Source organism: Barbus barbus (assembly GCF_936440315.1).
Source record: "Barbus barbus genome assembly, chromosome: 45".
Taxonomy (NCBI): domain Eukaryota; kingdom Metazoa; phylum Chordata; class Actinopteri; order Cypriniformes; family Cyprinidae; genus Barbus; species Barbus barbus.
In genome coordinates this window covers 20,204,424-20,223,208 of record NC_136723.1, presented here as the reverse complement: position 1 = coordinate 20,223,208, position 18,785 = coordinate 20,204,424, and the positions used below count along the sequence as shown (strand labels likewise).

At 35.5% G+C, this 18,785-nt stretch overlaps 2 protein-coding genes across 8 annotated transcripts in view; one reads left to right on the top strand and one right to left on the bottom strand.

Annotated features, from left to right (window-relative positions):
- Positions 1–463: 463 nt before the first annotated feature.
- On the bottom strand, positions 464–12,406 carry LOC306864279 (annexin A4-like). The gene is made up of 13 exons (XM_079408200.1): positions 12,278–12,406; positions 10,462–10,516; positions 9,520–9,607; positions 8,093–8,187; positions 7,083–7,196; positions 5,202–5,292; positions 5,001–5,080; positions 4,768–4,824; positions 3,903–3,996; positions 3,259–3,354; positions 3,113–3,171; positions 2,898–3,020; positions 464–1,244 (listed from the first exon to the last, which is right to left on the bottom strand). The coding sequence occupies exons 2-13, from the start codon at positions 10,468–10,470 to the stop codon at positions 1,185–1,187; spliced, it is 966 nt and encodes a 321-aa protein (XP_079264326.1). The 5' UTR covers positions 10,471–10,516; positions 12,278–12,406; the 3' UTR covers positions 464–1,184.
- An 847-nt stretch (positions 12,407–13,253) lies between these two features.
- LOC306864268 (AP2-associated protein kinase 1-like) overlaps positions 13,254–18,785 on the top strand; it is a 39,555-nt gene continuing 34,023 nt past the window's right edge. For 5 of the 7 annotated variants that reach the window (XM_079408180.1, XM_079408179.1, XM_079408177.1 and 2 more), the window contains exons 1-2: positions 13,254–14,253; positions 17,436–17,554. In XM_079408180.1, the coding sequence (XP_079264306.1) occupies positions 14,088–14,253; positions 17,436–17,554 (285 nt within the window). In that variant the 5' untranslated portion in view covers positions 13,254–14,087. Of the gene's footprint in view, positions 14,254–14,540; positions 14,678–17,435; positions 17,555–18,785 lie in introns of those variants that run through there. The other 2 variants (XM_079408181.1, XM_079408178.1) reach the window with 2 other exon arrangements.

Below are 18,785 nucleotides of genomic sequence, written 5' to 3'. Positions count from 1 at the left end.
TATGTTTGAAGTAACATTTCAAATATATTTTTTTTAAATTAGCAAACTACCAAAATCAAGAAAAAGGACAACATAACTAACTAAATTTATAAATTTAATTAGTTAACAACACAATACCGGTTTTAAAGCTTTTATTTTAGTATCACTGAGGTACTTTTATGGTTTTATTCATATAGTTATTTCATTTCTCATTTAGTAGTAATGTTGTGTTATTGTCATTTTTTTAAAAATGTCTATTTATTTTTTTATTTTAAATGAGAAACTTACCAAAGCAAGAAAAAAGGATTTGTCCCCAAATAAATAAAACAAATAAACAAACCCTATTTTCAAGTAATTAAAAAAAAAAAATGTTTGTGTTTATTGCTAGATAAGTAAAATATGTCCCAAAATAAAATAATTACACATTATATAATATTTGGTTTGTGGGCAGTCAACATTGACTGAAAGTTAAGGACCTCGTTTTAATAACTATTTATTGAAAATGAAAAAAGTAATAATAAAAGGAGTTTCTGTTTTGTATCCTATTCATGAAAAGTGTGTCCATTGTCAATTTACAAGACATGCAAATGATGATAACTCCATCCAAAAATAAAAAAATCTTTGACTCACACCTGTGCACATGAATATGTTCATAGCGCCACTTAGTGGTAAAAGTTTAAATACATGGGGGGTTTTTTTGGTCATTTTTCCCACAATTCTAACAAATGCCACATTCACTCATATGATTCATAAATTGCATTTGATTAAATTGAGCCAGGTAGTCTGTGAAACCTGTAATCTAGAAAAACAGAGGAACGGTTGATCTCATATGCTTATGCAAACAACCATGAGCAATTAGTATAATTGGACCGAGTACACATGGATGTTGTACATTAAACAAATTATACTCAGAGTAATTACGGAAATGGACCTCAGTGAGTGTGCTGAGATTAAAAAAATATCCAACAACAGATCGATATGGTCAAGACAGGTTGTTCTTTTCTCCTTTTATTTATTTGACAAACACTAAGATGTGCCAATCTGTAAAGAACTCCAAATTCCAAGGCAATAAAAAAAAAAATTCATTAATCTTATTTAAAACATCACTGTTCGGTTTTAATTGGTATGACAAAAAAGGAATGTTTGAAATGCTGTAGGCCTGGTGTGAGAGAGAGCGTTTCACGCTAACGAACACGGCCAACGTGTTACTTTTCCCCTCCGCACAGCTCCAGCAGGATCTTACGGTAATCGCCCGATGTGTCACCCTAGAAAACAAACAGAACAGAGTTTCATGATGTTAGTACTGCCTTTAGTAGAGCTTTTAGTGGGGATCTTTGCGTTTGTCTGAATAATTCCTTTCATTTCAACTAATTTTGCACTCAAATGAAACCTTTCTGAAAATGTATTTACTCTCAGGCCATCCGAGATGATGAGTTTGTTTCTTCATCAGAACAGATGTGGAGAAATCTATCATTACATCAGTTGTTCACCAACGGATCCTCTGCAGTGAATGGGTGCCGTCAGAATGGGAGTCCAAACAGCTAGTAAAAACATCACAAAACTCCACAAGAAATCCATTCCAGTCCATCAATTAACAAACGTGAAGCAAAAAGCTGCGTATTTGTAAGAAACAAATCCATCAATATATTTTGAACTTAAAGCCATTGATTCCAGCTAAAATACAAGTTCTCTAAACATAATATTGCTTTCTACAGGGAAAAACACTTCTCGTCTGAATCAGGAGAGAAATATGCACAGATCACGCACCATTTACAAGTCAAAAGAGTTCTAAACAAATATGTCAGTGGATTTGATGTGAGAAAACTACAGATAATGGACTCTTTCACTGGATGAAGTGTTATTATGGATTCTGGGCCCATATATTGGCTAGAAACAACGGTTTACATATAAAACGTCTTGATGGATTTGTTTCTTACAAACACACTTTTTTTCACTTCGCAAGATGCTAATTGATGGTAATGTTGATTACTTGTAGATTGTTGCAATGTTTTTATCGGCTGTTTGAACTCTCATTCTGACGGCACCCATTCACTGCTGAGGATCCACTGGTGAGCAAATGATGTAATACTAAATTTGTTTTTATGAACAAACTCATCTACACACAAAATAAGTAAATGTTCAGCAAGTTTTCATTTTTGGGTGAACTATTCCTTTAAAAGTTTGGCTGTGCTATTGTGTTAGAGTATTTGTAATATGTTGTACAAAGGGTTACTCCACCCCAAAATGAAAATATTGTCATTAATCACTTACCCCCTTGTCGTTCCAAACCTGTAAAAGCTTTGTTTGTCTTCGGAACACAATTTAAGATATTTTAGATGAAATCCGGGAGGCTTGTGACTGTCCCATTGACTGCCAAGTAATTAAGGCACAGAAAAGTATGAAAGGCATCATCAGGATAGTCCATCTGCCATCAGTGGTTCAATCTGAATTTTTTTGATGTGACGAGAATACTTTGTGCGCAAAGAAAATAAAAAGAACAACTTTTTTTTTTTCAACAATTCGTCTCCTCTGTCTCTCTGAGTCACCGTAGCGCCATTTTAGAGATTATCCACTGGACGCAAACTGCGTACGCTCTTCTGTATCAGCCACATCCTTGCGGAGAGACAGAGAGGAGACGAATTGTTGAAAGTCATTATTTTTATTTTCTTCAAAATGGCAGATGGACTATTCTGATGATTCTGTGTCTTGACAGTGTTAATTACTTGGCAGTCAATGGGACAGTCACAAACCTCCTGATTTTCATCCAAAATATCTTAAATTGTGTTCCGAAGACGGACAAAGCTTTTACGGGTTTGGGGGGTAATGACAAAATTTTCATTTTGGGGTGGAGTAACCCTTTAATGGCTTTCAAATAATGTGTTTAGTCAAATATTCCCAGTGAAACAGCTGTGTCCCACCTTTATAAAGGAGTGAAGGGTCTTTCCATACATCTTGAGGAACTCTGCTTTGATGTCGAGCATATCGATCTCTGCACGAGCCACCATGATCCTGATCAGCACACTATCTGTGGTGCCTAAACCCTAACAGCCGAGAAACAAGAGAAAATATGACTTTTGTACTGGTTATATCCCTAATGTGTGCAAAAAGTAGATTAGTCGTTGTTTTCATTTACCTTCATTGACTTGTAGAGCCTTTCAGCAAAAAATGCAGGCTTGTTTTTCAAGCATTTCACTGCAAAGGTTAAGAGATGCTTTTTAGATCCCAGTATGCAATTGAAAATGTGATGATGATTGAAATTTTGCAATACTCACAACTGACCTATTGCCAGAAATGCATCCTCCAGGCAGCCAGACATCTCCCTCTTTATGCTGTCTTCAATGTCCCGCCCAGAAATCTTCTGATACTCCTGAAACACTGGGAAAAGAAAAATGGTTGAGAATATGCTGGATGTAATACTACTTGAATCAGCGTCCAATATGCAAAGCTTCAAATGCTATAGTTGTCACATGATCTTGCACGTTTAATTCAATTAGCAGGATCTAGTTAAAATAAATAACTAAATAAATGGTTATTTTGCATTTTTAAATCAAATGAGTGAAGGAAAAAAATAACTAATGTACATGTTAATTAATCCAATAAATTAAACTATTAAAAATGACAAAAACACATAAAACTACTAAAATTAAATTGAAATTAAACTGAAAATGCTAATTCAAAATATTACTAAACTATAATAGCATATAAATAATAGTAAAAGAACACTGTACAGCACAATTTTAAATGAACAGTAACAGGCTGAGATGTCTATTTCAAACAACTTTATTTACATCCTGTAACCACAAGGTGGGACTACTTCATTGTCCCAAGGTAATTTTCCCACTGTGCTGCTTTCTACTGTTACATAACAACGATCACTTGACTGGGAAGCAGCGTGTCTGTTATTATCTGGCGTGTACAGATACCTCGGAGTAAGTGACTTCTGTTCCTCACACACAGGACAGTGAGAAACTTGACTTCATCTGTTCCCCAGCGAGCTTCGCCCGCCTCGTAGATGTCCTATTGGATGAGAAACAATTGAGAATTTTATCTGAGCAATTTCCTTTTATACTGTTAATGATTAATAAACATCAACATGACTGTTGTGTGCCTAAGGCTGAACCCCACACATTATAAAGGAGTTCGCTGACACTGATTATATCTACAGAAAAATAGTGTAGTCTGATTTCCAAACAAACAACTCTTATGAGCCGGTTCTTTTCAAGAATCAAAAACACACAGCGCAACCAGTGTAGTCTGAATACTCGATGAACGATTCTTATGAGACAGTTCTTTTGAATCATGAAGGATGCAGCACAACCAGTGCAGTCCGATTTGCGAGAAATGTATATTTAAGTGAATGAAACACTTTGAGAGCCACCAGTGCAGTCCAACCGATTCCCAAACTAATGACTTGTATCAATCTGTTTTATATAATCTTATATTTTATAAGAAAATCATCTTACAATGTTATTTTTTTTGTACTTAATACTCTTCACTTAGAGCACTTTTGAGACTTCACTTAAGTCAGCTGTACAATGATGAACGCTATAGGTTTTGTCAGAAGTATTTTATAAAAATCATTGAAATTGAAAATAATTTTTTGACATGTTCAGTGGATTTAGGGGTTGCTATACTGAAGCACTACTATTGCCAAATCACATTGGATTTGCTAAGCAAGTAATGTCAAATTAATACCCAGTTTAAGGTAATCAGAACCCATTACACCACAAAAATTGAACATGTGCTTATTACTCAAAAAGCTACTGCTAACCACGACAAAATCCTCACCTTTGCATCCTGGACGGCCTGAGCCTCATCCACTTTGGTGCTCTCGTCACGCCCAGCCTATAATCAAAGCAGAAAACAATATCAATGCGTCCCATATTCCAAACTATCAGGGGTCACACCTGCCCCAGCCGGACACTGTGGATGGTGAAGTTTTGCATGGCAAACAAGAAGGGATGAGGAAAGGCATCAAATAATCTTCTTCACAAATAAGATAATGCAGGTGATTTATTTACCGTGAGTAAAGACACCAAAACCCTCTGGAACATTCCAGATGTGTCTCCGCAGATATCATCCTCGAGACTCTTGTCATGTTCTGTGATAATGACATCATCAGCACAAGAAAAGTAACTGAAAACAGTGTAATATGAGGAGACCTGTATATTTTGCACAATGCAAGAGTGTTTATCCAAGTGTGAGCTGTAGTGTATATGTACCTTTTTTGTAAATAGCAACAATTTCCTTTATCTCAGCGTTGGTCCTTGAGGCCAGGATGTCAATTAGACATGCCTCCTCTGTACCTGCACCCTGGACAAAGGTCAAAGATTTTTACAATATTATAATAATATAATATATATATAATATATAATAATATTATAATACTGTTATATTGTTGTATTTGAATGGGTTAAATGAGTTGAATGGGCACAAATTCCGAGTATGGGTTATGGGCTACGTTTTTTTTTAATTAAATGAAAGATAATGCTGCCCTGATCTGACTGTGTCAAGGTAGACCAGAGCAGTATTATATTATAGGGATGCACGATATTATTGGACTGATATCGGAATCGGCCGATAATGGCTTTAAATGTAAATATCGGCATCGGCCTGATATGAAAAATTATGCCCATATGTCTTGCCGATAAGAGGAATGGGTTAACTTTGGTTCCTTGCAGCTGTCGCCTCTGGCTTGCTTAGTTGGGGACGCTTCATTTCCAGCGATATCGTCGACCTGATTGCAAAGACACTATTTAAACTTGACACATTATTTTCCTTTTTTGATATTGTGCAGTGCTTTGACACGATTTGCATTGTAAAAAGTGCTATATAAATAAAGGTGACTTGACTTGACTTGACTTAACTCGCATGTGCTCAGGGTGTGCTAGTGATTAGATCACGTCAGCAGTGTGGCTCATTCTTGAAGCAAAGTTTTGTCTGAATGATGATTAGATACATTGATTTAGATTGCTGAACTTAGTTCGGTTTGTGATAGAGTAAACAGTAACAGCACGTGCAGCAGCAGCAGTGACAGCCTCCCCCAGGTCCTAACGCCCGGTCAGTAAGGAGATTTAATATTTAGGGGGCGCTGCTGGCCTACTTCTAATTAAATTAAAAGTAAAATAGCCTACACAAATATAATTTAGACTGTGTTTCTGATTAAAGCAGTAATTGATGTCATAAAATAAGGAGAATGTTTTGATTTAATAGTCAGAAGCTATAGCTTAAATGAAAAAAAATTATAATAATCACAAACATGACACCTGTAAATTAAATAATTTTATATACACAGATTTATTCATTAATGTGTAATATGTTTTATTATTTAAACACATCATGAGCGCTAAAAGATTTTCAGAATTTTTACAACTCTTTTGTTTTAGGCCATCTACAAATGTTAAATCCTAAAATAAAATATTAGGGTTAACACTGCATCTTTCTGGGGGAAAAAATGCAGCAATTGATAGTTTATTTATAGTTATTTTCAAAGCTTCAATGTACTGTCAAAAAAACTTCATTATTTTTTTATTAAATTCTAATAAATAAGTTCTTGTTAAAAACTAGCCAAAATTAAAAAAAAAAATTCTTAGAATTTCTGCACAGGGGAGACTTGGTGTTTTTTCCAAACAAAAGGAAATATATCGGTATCGGTCAAAATTAGATGAAAAATATCGGCATATCGGATATAGGCAAAAATCCAATATCGTATATATATATATATATATATATATATATATATACACACATACACACACACACACACATAGTGATTGGATTTATTGTGAGTGTGTTTAACAATGATAATGCCAGTTTGTTATTTTAAGATGTGGAAGTAAGCTATATAATTACAAGAAGTAAACTGTAAAACTATTTGAGCTACAAACCAGTGTTTAGAATTAGGATAATAAATTAATATAATATTATAAGAAATACCAGTTTGCAACATGAAGCAGCATAACAGGCTGTTTATGGACCGTTAAAACAGCTGGAAGTGTTTGACACCAGAAGCCTTGCACATTCAAGTAAAAATGCTCTCATGTGAAAAATGAAATACCATATGAAATGGGCGTTGCTTCACAAATTTCCCAGTCCTCACTAACCTTGATGGCGTTTTTCAGCTCATATGCATCGTACACCGGGGCGGGCATCATCAGTCCGACCACAACCTTCTCAAAGTTTCCAGTAAGCTCTGACTTCAAGCAGTCAAGCAGTTCCTGAATAGACATTTTAAAATATAGTGTGATTTACCACATGGGAAAACAGTGTTAGTTTTTTTTTTAAATAGCACAGACAGCACACAAACCAAGGCTTTTCAAGCTTAAAATTCTAATATTTCTTCTTAGATATACAGAAGAAACAAATGTATTTGGTGTAAGGAAATAATGTTCTGTTGTAGACCAAAACTGTAATATCTGCTGTAAGCCTGGGTGGGGTAGGCATGTCGTCTCCACGAGACTGTCCTGAATGCTGTCCAGAACTTCCCCCACAGTGACTCACACTTTCAGCTGCAGTCAGTCAGTGTTTCCATTAACATAAGCAGCAAGACATGACCGTGACTTTTACTGATTCTGGTTCCCCTGACCACCTTACCGATTTACAGAAGTTTACGGATTAATCGAGGGCAGGGCAACCACCAGGAAGTGCAATAAAAGTCAATGCTGCATTCTTTAAACCCGCTTATGATAGTCATAAAGCAGGGATGTCTCGCAAAAGACACTGTTTGTAGATGTACTCTCTGTTTCCTCTCTGTGTCCACTGAAGAGTTAATGATTGGAGCCGGTCAACAGCATCTCTCATCGGTGATTCATACTCTGCTTTGTCTATCTTCATACTGGCTACAGAATCATCAAGAATTGTCAACACTGTTATCTAATCATATTGCGAACCGTATGTTTTATGTAAATACAACCTGACGGTTGCTCACACCGTCCCTGCCATCAGAACCTTCCACAAAGATAAGAACATGACTACAAGCTTCCCTAATTTCGACCAGGAAAACGTGTTTGTTTTGGTCCAAAGTGAGCTCTGTTAATGATGGGCTACAGAGTTTTATAGATCTAACAGCAGAGAATGGCAACTGTTGGTTAAATTAAAGTATCAAGTATATTACCTTTCCCACGCTCTGTTTGAAAGCCTCCTTGATTTTCAGCCTTTGTGCAATAGTGCGATGAGCGAAGATCTCGATGATAGTTGCCTCGTTGGTACCTGGAATTCATTCAGGTTTGGTTAGAGTGACAGTTCATGCAAAAATTAATTAAAATTAAAATTAATGTAGTCAACTTTGTCATTTCAAGCCAAATATTTACTCATTTTGAGATCATCAGCATCAGCCGCATTATCTTCACAGTTTGTCATCTTCAGCAAAACACACTGATTATGGATGTTTTTTTATTGTGCTATTAAATGTGTATAATATAACAGAAATAATAAATGTTTTAATAATTTTGAAAAGTCTCTTATGCTCAAATCTGCATTTAATTGAAAAACAGTAGAAATTAATATCATGACATTAGAATTTACTGTAACTTACTGTAACTTTTACAATTTACTGTACAATCTTAATCTATTTAAAAACAAATTTGAAACATTTATTATTGTTAACATTGAGAAGTTGTGCTGCTAAATATTTTTGAGGAAACCATGATACATTTAGTTAATGAACAAAACAACAGCATTTATTTGAAACAAATCATTTGTAAAAAATATAAATGACTTTAACGTAATTTTTGACTAACTTAATGTGTCTTTGTGGAATAAAAGTATTAATAAAAAAAAAAATTATTAAAACAAAGTATTAAAAAAACCTTACTGACTGCTAAATTTTGAACAGTGTAGTGTTTCCTATATACAGTACAATTCTATATATTTCTATGGCTTTTGTAGATAATTTTTTGTGAAACATTACATTGTATATTCTGCAGAAAAGAAAGTTTGGCATGTTTGGAATGACACAAGGGTGAGAAAATGATCACAATTTTCAATTTCACATCTGCATATACATTTCTGACACTTTTGGAATTATGCTTGTTATTTAAAGTTACCCGTAAAACATGCTTGTTCTTAAAATGTCAAGAGATTGCTTCATTTTCTTGCACTGCACAGACATTTTTGACACTTTCAGAATCACAAGCTCGCTGTTATTTAAAGTATCAAACTGCATGTTACTCATAACTCACTTAAGGCCAACAAGCGAGCCTGTGTCAAACACAAGTGTGAGTCGTGTTTCGTAATACACCTCATGCTGAAATCAGCTGAAGGCCATTTAACTAGAAATCTGCATTCTCTAAAACATGCCAAGCTCTAGTCTACATCAATGAGGAAACACCTTTTCGGTTACAGGACGAATTCCAGAGAATCAGCCTCTACTCTGCATTGGACCAAAGCCCAGCTAAACCATAGGTGTCGGTGCGGAGGTTTCGTTGGAAATGAAGAGTTCTCTGATCTACCTGATAAGAAATCAACTGGCTGCATCATTTAAAATGGGTCTTGTAAATACGCTCATCCTGAAGCCTGGTTCTGATTTGTCCGATCACTTACCAGCTCCTTTCATAGCACCGTAGATTTTCTGGGCATCTTCCTCTGGGTTGAAGCCTGATGCCTCCGTGACGGTTCCACGGTTGCCCAACTTCAGCAAAGAAGAGATAATACCACCTTTAGACAGATTTAACAAGTGTGCAAAACCTACGGATAAACTGACCCCTGAAGTTGCTGTCACAGGGCTGCTTGACAGCTTATATATTTTTAGGCTTAGATTGTGTCAAAGGCAAAACTTCCTCAAATGTGAAAGTTAAATTTAATTCTACATTTATTTTAATTAAAAAAATGTAATTCTCTTATGCTAACCAAGGCTGCATTTCAAAAATACAGTAAAACGGTAATATTGTTAAACGTGAATACTATTTAAAATAACTTTTCTATTTGAATATATTTAAAAAAGTAATTTATTCCTGTGATCGGAAGCTACATTTTCAGCATCATTATTACTCCAGTCTTAAGTGTCACATTATCCTTCAGAAATCATTCTAATGTGCTGATTTGCAGCTCAAGAAATATTGCGTATTATTATTATTATTATTATTATTCATTTTGAAAACAGTTGTGCTGCTTAAGATTTTTTGTCAAAATCATGATACATCCTGAAAATCATGATACAAAAAAAAAAAAAAAATTCAAACATTTTTATTAACCCCAAACACATTCTTTATTGTGACTTTTTCACATACCCATTTTCTACAATCTTATATTTGAGCTTATTTAAAAGTTGCCACCCTTTTAAAATTCACATACATTCAGTTTTTCAACTAAATTAATTTCAAGCATTATTTGCCAGACTTTTGACTGGGAAATGAGAATGAACCAAATGTGTGATAATGATACAATAAAATTAATTGCCTTTGAATAGTCAAATGTTTATGAGAATGGTAAAAAAAGATGACGGTAACAATGTCTTTCTTTTTACATTCAAAATACTTTTCTTACCGCTGCCATTGTGATGGGGGAAAGGTTTAAGTTTTTAGATGAGGAGATGAGAACACTAAAGGCAAGAAATAAAAAAAATGTGTTAAATATATGAAGCCACTGTATAGGCAACTGTACATATAAAACAAACTGATTATAACAAACCACTTTTGCATTTCATCAATTTTGTTTCATGCATTTATAATATATGTCTTTGAAATCCACAAACATGCAAAAAAAGTTTTATTTTGACACATATAACAATGAAACAGACCAGGGCTTAATTTCCCTAAAGCATTGCAATCCCAAATTGTTATCCTATTGGTGTCAGTGGTTTCTTTGATATATACTCAGGCTTACAATGGTTTTAGGAAATAAACATAAACTTCTCATAAACATTTCTTAATAACAGGGTTAATGACACTACTAAATAAATAACACCTTTGGATGCACTAGCAAAATGGTTTCCACTTAACTATTCAGCTCATTAAGCAGAAGAGGCTCAACCGGTAATTAACAGCCTAATGCTCAGTATCAGTTTCCCCTTTGGAACAATAAACATACAACCTTTTCTAACCCCCTAAAGACCTCATTTAGAAAGCAGAGACATCTGACGGTCTCTCAGTTTTCACGTCATTGTGTTCTAACACTGACAGCGGCCCCATGACAATATAGTGCATCATTTAAGATATTTTAATAATTTATTCTTTGCATACAATGTGCTATATGTTCAAATGCAACACCGTTCACAAACCTCTTTTGATTGAGCCTCAGTATCTGAGATGCATTCACTGACATTCAAAATGCATTTCGGTGTTTCATATTAAAGAATTAGCTCTTATTTGAGAAAGCTACCAGTGTCACCCGCAAATTAAAACCCAAAAGGAAATATTATTGCTCGTCAGTTTAGTCATCAACTTAATAAGATTCCTCTGAAGAAATTAAGACTTTTGACATGTAAATAATAACCTAGATGGTAAGAATTACATGAATGAGTCCATATTCCAATATCTGATATTTATAAGTGAAATACGCTAAATTTTTTAATGTCAACATTTATTAAATGTATTTATGCTTTCTAAATGCTTTCCAATTTTTTTTTTCATCAGAAACAGCTGCATATCTAAAATTAACACTTATTTTTTTGCAGTCAATTTAATAGTAAATATTTTTCAGGTAATATGGTAGCAATCCATTTATAAAATCATCACAGTGCAAAAGCCAATTATTTAATTTTGGAAACAATTATTTGATTTAGTTGTCTTTGTTGCATTTAATATTTTCTACACATAGTACAGGCCTAAATAGATTTTCATCCACAAAAACATGCTTTTATATTGAGACAAAGGAGATCATAATATTTGGGGGTCCTTATAGCATAAAAAATGTAAAGAATCCTGATCTAGGAGAAACAATAGAGATATGATAAAGAGATTTCATTCATTCTTTTCCCTCTTGTGGTTATATCCTTCCTTGCTGGCTATACGAAATCTAGGTCATTGCCTTGTGTTTGTAAAGCATGCGGTCTAATTAATTTGCCATGCAAAGCAATATGACTCATTGCATTTTAATGAAAGCCACATTTGAAGGGATCATGTTTAGCAGTATGGAGTCACGTGACGGAATATGGGCGCAAAACGTTAGGAGAGAAAAGTTAATTTTACAAACAAGCTTCAATCCACGATTAAGTTTTATTTCCATGTCATGATTTCTATTCGTCTGTTGAATGAGTAAACTGATATTATAAACATTCCTTATAGAGCGGAAAGAGACGGGAATAACATGAAAGCGAAAGTAAAAGTTTTTAAGGAAAGTGGATGGGTTTTTATTATCTTACCTTCTGAAGCGCCGGATTCAGAGATGCAGGATGGACGTGGAGATTTGCGAGAATCTTTCTGAGTTTTGTTGCCAGCTTTAGTGGGTGTTGGTCTGTATGGACAGAATCGTGTTACAGTTCCTCATTTATGGCCCCTCCTCTTTATATTACGTTGAGATGAGAGCTTGAACTGAATAACCTGAGGAACTTTTTGCTGAAACTAGGACTTTGTTTGACATAGTGATTTTTCACCCACATATGATCATGCATGTGCTTACTGAAGCTTTTTTTATCTCTGTCACATGTCTCAGCTGTGCTTACAGGCAATTTCAAAAGTTTTCTAAACTCTATTGTCGCGTGGGTTTAACAAGTATTTTTGACGTCAAATGAATTGCATTATAGAGGATAAATATAAAATTGCATTATCACGGATAAACACTCCAGCTATCTTCCATCTGGCAACAAAAAACGTTATTTTGTAACTGTATCTGTTCTATAAAGTTAACTCTTGATTATTTGCATAGGGAGTTACAGCACCCCCTTTGGTACAAGTTGACAAAATTGAAAGCACCCCTCCTTCACATAAACTTCTTTCATAGTTTCTTCGTCTTTAATCATAATCATGTCGTGCATTATGAATTAATGAGTCAAAGAAGGCAGTAATTTACAGTCTGTTTTAACTGTAACGTTATTTCTATTTTAGAATGGGCAAATATTTAAATATGATTATTTTTGTTGTTGGTAAATACAGTGATGGACAATGCACTTGACAAAAACACAATTTAATGTCTTTCCAAAACCTTACATATGTGCATGTCCCACATTTTGATTACTGGGTTGCAAAACTCATGCAAATAAAGTAGAATGAATTCTGCTTAATAATTAATTTGACCTCATAAGGTCAGCATTTCCTTTTTCTCTGCTCTGCTGCTGAAAGTTGGAGAAACGACTTTAATTAGTAAGAATTTCAGACTTTTATCATAGCTTTTATAGCTTCACGCTTCCGGTGTGGTTTCCGGTTAGCTGGCGCATCTGCAGCATCCGAAGCCGCAGACGAGAAACGCTATGAACAACACGCTCATTTCTGCCTGAATTTGATTCTGTCCGATTAAAATCAAACCGCATCCATTCACCGTTCACCGGCAGGCCACCGGCGGCGCGCGCAGATGAGATGTGTCACGCGCCTCAACGGGTGTTGCAGGAATGCTAGCGTTAGCGCCTAGCTGAGTATTTGTTGAATTTAAATGATTATTTTTCATCAAACGAGAGACGAATTAATGTGATTATGGACGTTTAACAAAATAAATCTTCTATTAGTCTAATTAATATCTGCTTTTCTGCGAAAAGTGGGTTGTTTTCAGAGGTCCTAATGATCTGCACAGCTGGCTGACGATGGAGAGTTTCATCCATCAAAACAATAGTTTCTCTTCACTTCACGTTTGAAGGGTCATTTTTCAACAGGGCTTAAATGTTTACATTGATTTCAGCTGGATTTAAGTATTTATATCGTGATATGGGCCCGTGTCCCGTATATAGACACTAACGTTAGATAAACACTTTAATCATATCAGGCCATCATTGAAAGTTGCTGTTTATTTTGGATGTAATCAACTGTGATGTATTGATTTAGTACATATTCCGTTTGTTTTCGTTTACTAATACGTTTTTTTTTGTTGCTATACGGTTAATTTAAGCTGTGATCAGCACCAGAATTGGCCTACGAGCCCATGTTTGACAGTCACAGCTGATCTAGACTTCTGGCACCAGAACAACCAACCCACTTCAGTTTCTTAAAGACTCACATAAGTAGTTAAGGGATCTTTGATACGTCATGAAGAAGTTCTTTGACTCCCGGCGGGAGCTGGTGGGCTCTGGACCCGGTTCTGGAGGTGGAGCTGGAAGTTCTGGATCCAGCAGCAGTGTTGGTGGGAATTTTATCGGACGGGCTTTCACTGTTGGAAGACACCAGGTCACTGTAGAAGAAACTCTGGCAGAAGGTAGATGTTTAATATTTTAGAATTGATTTTTGAATGTCCAGTCTCTCAAAAAAATCTTTGTCCAGTATTTGTGAATGCCTGAAGAAATTGTGTGTGTGTCTGTGTATTAATTAATTCCTAATATTATAGTTGCTTTTGAAGCAGGTTGGCCAATGCTGATCACTTGCAAATGACCAAATACTGATTGATAAATCTGCCTGGTCGACAGAACGCTATTTAATGTTTTCTTTTCATTCATCTTGATGTTCAGTGTTGTACAGCAATTAGTTACTGATGATTTTATCCAGCAAACATGTACCGTGGCCTGATGGTGAACTGTGGTTAGCTCTCAGCGCTCTTCTCAACTCCTCTGGCAGATTTATGGGCTAAATCCTCTGTCTGGAAATCCCTGCTCATCTGTACTTGGGTGTTGACATGTCCTGTGGTGTGTAACATCTTATACACAATCTAAAACTGTTTTATAAAGCATTTTTTCTGATTCTTTTAGAATTATTATGCATGTAGAAAAATATTAAGCAGCACAACTGTTTCCAATAGGGGTGAGCGATATGACGTGCGATAGATTCTCTCTTATATTGTTTGATTAACAAGACTGCTGTCACTTTAAGAGCTGCCCAAATCCAATATGCTGTTACATGCTGTCCTTTCTCAGCTGTTTGCTTAAAGGTGCTCTAAGCAATATTTGAAAAACGCTTTTGACCACAGTGTCTGGCTTAGTCCCAAAACACACTTGCTGCCAATCAGCAGTAAGGGGCGTGTCTAGTAATGATAGGGAGAAGAGAGTGCACAGGACTGATATTAGCAGATTGACTATACATAGAGAGGGATGGCAGATAAAAAAAAAAAAAGAGGAAAATATCCGAATATTAAAAAGAGAGGTTACGATCAAGCAAGAGATGGGACCCGTGTAAATATTGAAGCAACATCGTCTTCCACGTGAGACGGCGCTAAACCATTTAAGCATTAAAACACACACTATAACCAAACACATTTGACTTGAATTAGCATAGTAACACACATCGCTTTCACCTATTCATGACATCATACCTTTGGCCGGCATGCATGGAGGATTCCACTATCGTTGTTGCCAGGGTTGTATATGTAGGTGTGGGGTAGAGATATCAAATAGGGGTGAGGTCCTGTTGGGGTATGGGCATGTTTATGTTTTGGTGCTTTCAAATATTAACATCGATTGGCAAAATTCACTTAGTGCAGCTTTAAGACCTAAATTACTGTTTATGCAAAGACCAGCATTTTGACACATACAAGTGTGTGTATTTAACTTATAGGAAGGCAAAAAAACAACAACCTCAGTTCAATACTCCCGCACTCTAATACGTGCGCATGCTCTCTGACAGCGCTCAGAAACAGTCTCAGACAGCGCGTGCATATAGCAAAATGAGTTTCTTTCGCAGCTGATTGCGTTTCAACTGCTTAAAATCACTTGTTTTTAAATCACAAAGTTTAAAAACTAGGGATTTAAGGGTACACATTTTCAGTATGGGTCTTTTGGTTGAGTACGCATGAGTACCGGACAAATACAGAATTGTTTTAACCACTGCATGAGTGTGGAACTTCATTGGAATCTTCCAGTTTTAGAAAAGAGCATTTTGCTAAATATTAGGCTATACTCATATTTTAATTTACCTGTTAGTGATGTCTTAATTATTTAATGTTTAAATAAATCTGTTAGGAAACAAGTTATGACAGTCACTATGTAAATTCATATATTTCAAGAACAAGTAGAAATTATATAACCGTGAAGTCAAAACCGAGGTACGTACCAAAAGTTTGTGTACCATAAAAACGTGTGCAATTGATAAGTTTTTATGACCACATTTTACCGCAATGTCACATGACTCTGTAACCGCGATAGAGACGATAGTCCAAAATCTCCAATCGGTTGACAAATTTCTATCTGTATATCGCCCTTCCCTAGTTTCCAATATAATAATATGAATTGTTTCTTAAGCAGCATAATAAATGATTTTCAAAGGATCATGGGATACTGAAGACTGGAGTTATTATGCTGAAAATTCAGCTTTGCATTTTAAAAAAACTGTTAATAGAAAACTGTTATTGTAATGTGTGTGTGTAAACTGCATATTTTGTAATATGATTTTTGATCAAATAATTGAGGGCTTGGTGACATTAAAAATATATATATATTTTTAAGGGCTCCGTTTACCCAAAAACAAACATTCTATAATTATTTTCTCTCCCTCATGTTGCTTTAAACATGTTGATGTTCTTTCTCCCTCAAAAGGAGATTTAGTTAAGCATAATGCTACTTTTATACCAAACTATGAAAGTAAATGTTTTCCAGGGGCTGTCAAAGCTTGAAAAATAAAAAAAAACAAACAAACAAAAAAAAACATCTCTTGTGATGTATAGATGAAAGCTAATTTAAACTGGTGAACAACATGAGGGTGAGCATTCATTGCATCATCATGAATTGCATGCGTTATCGGTGATGTAAAGGAAACGGTTGTTTACTCTGTTTAATTTGATTTCCAGTTCACAGATGGAGCTAGTACCGAAGCTAATAGACTTTCAGGCCTGGCGCATCTCAGACTCATCTGTCCCGTTTAAACACCTCTCAGCATCTTTTCTCAGCTCTGCAATATAAAACCAACATCTATTTTTACAGAGAGTGTTTGACTGTTCCTGTAGAGCTAGATCCTTGATGAAATATCTGCGTCCTGCTTCCCCTGGTCCTGCTTTGAGGAATAACACCCTGCACCACATTATGCCAACACAGCAAATCTGAGTGCAAACATACAGACTATGTTGTCTGGTTGGACATATCAGCATGGACTATAACACCAAGAGTACATGCTTAGACTTAGTGTCTATATGCTGTTCACACTTCCTCTAAAATATCTGGATCAACAAAATTTAATTTATTACATGCATAAATGTGAATTATGCATTTTGTAAACTTACTAACAGGGCAATCAGTGATTGAATACAAATAGCAATAGACAAATTTAAATGATTAATGATTTAATGATTAATCATTAAATGATATATATATTTTTTTACAAATAAGATATATATATATATATTCCTGCTGTTTTCCTCATGGTGGCAGTGTTGTGGTATAAATATCTTCTTACTTTTCCAGTCCTCAAGCTTGTTTTCAGCAAAACAGCCTAAACAATGTGTTTTTGCCTTTGTAGGTGGCTTTGCAATTGTCTTCCTGGTGCGGACCAATCAGGGGGTGCGCTGTGCCCTAAAGAGGATGTATGTTAACAACGAACATGACCTGCAGGTCTGCAAGCGTGAGATCCAGATCATGGTGAGTGTGATGAAATGTCTACGGTGCCTTAGCAATGATGAGAGGATTGATTTATAATTCTGAATTCTGTTTTAAATAAATGCTGTTCCTTTTAAATTTCCTATTCATCCAAACATTTCTGTAAAAATATTAAGCAATTGTTTTCAATGTTGACGGTAATAAGAAATGTTTCTCGAGCACCAAATCAGCATATTAAAATGATTTCTGAAGGATCATGTGACACTGAAGACTTGAGAAATGGCTGCTGAAAATTCATCTTTTGCCTTCCCTTCTGTGGACTGTGGATTCGATACGATTCTGGCTAACGTAGTTAAATCGATAAGTCGTGTGGGCTTCATTGGCTTTTGGTTATGACGACGTGTAACCATTTGCAGGTTTTGTTTTTCGGTCTTTTTGCACTGTTTTTGGCTGATGTTAACAAAGGGACTTCTTCCGAGATGGCGTTGCAATTTTCTTCTGCTCAACTTAGCATCTTAAAAGGATCTATCCGCTTGGCTTCAGACACTTATAAATGGTGTGAACAAATTGGAATTTTACGCCGACCCCGCTACATACACCGTTCATGGAAGAAACTTCCGACTTATCACTGCTCGTCTTCAAATAGTATTCCGGTTATCTGTACCAACACCCGTGCTTCTAGGAAAACACAACAGGAAAATCGTGTAATCAACTCTGGAATTCTGAGACCATTACACGTTGATCCCGTCCTTGGGAACTGCAATGTTGCATCTTCAGATATGCGATGTGTGCTATTGAACACTCGCTCTTTAACGGATAAGGCATCAATTATCATTGATTGACGCAAACCTGGACATGCTACTTTTGACAGAAACCTGGCAGGTGCCTAATGACTTTTTTCCATCTAAACCTCTTAACACCATCTGGGTACATCTATTTAACTCAACCTCGTCTCCATCAGGAATTGATGTCTGTTCTGGACTGTTTCAGTCTAACTCAACATGTAACTTTTGCTACTCCAGGGGTCATATATTGGATCTTATATGTACATCTGGTTTAAATAATATTCTTGTTAGTAGAACTGATTTTGCTTTTTCAGATCACAAAACTACTAAACTTCAGTTTTAGTTTTCCAATTTCTACATCACCTGTGGAAAAAAATGCTCACTTATCGTAAAATTTGTTCTGTGGATCCATCTGCTTTTTCTGATTCAATAAGGGTTTCTACCTTGTCTGATTGTTTATTATCCATCTGCCCATCAAAAATATGCAG

Coding starts and splice junctions, on each gene's coding strand:
- LOC306864279 (XM_079408200.1), bottom strand. Junction 5,081..5,201: donor TGTTGCTATTTACAAAAAAG/GTACATATACAC, acceptor TCATTATCACAG/AACATGACAAGAGTCTCGAG. Junction 3,021..3,112: donor GGCTCTACAAGTCAATGAAG/GTAAATGAAAAC, acceptor CTCGGCTGTTAG/GGTTTAGGCACCACAGATAG.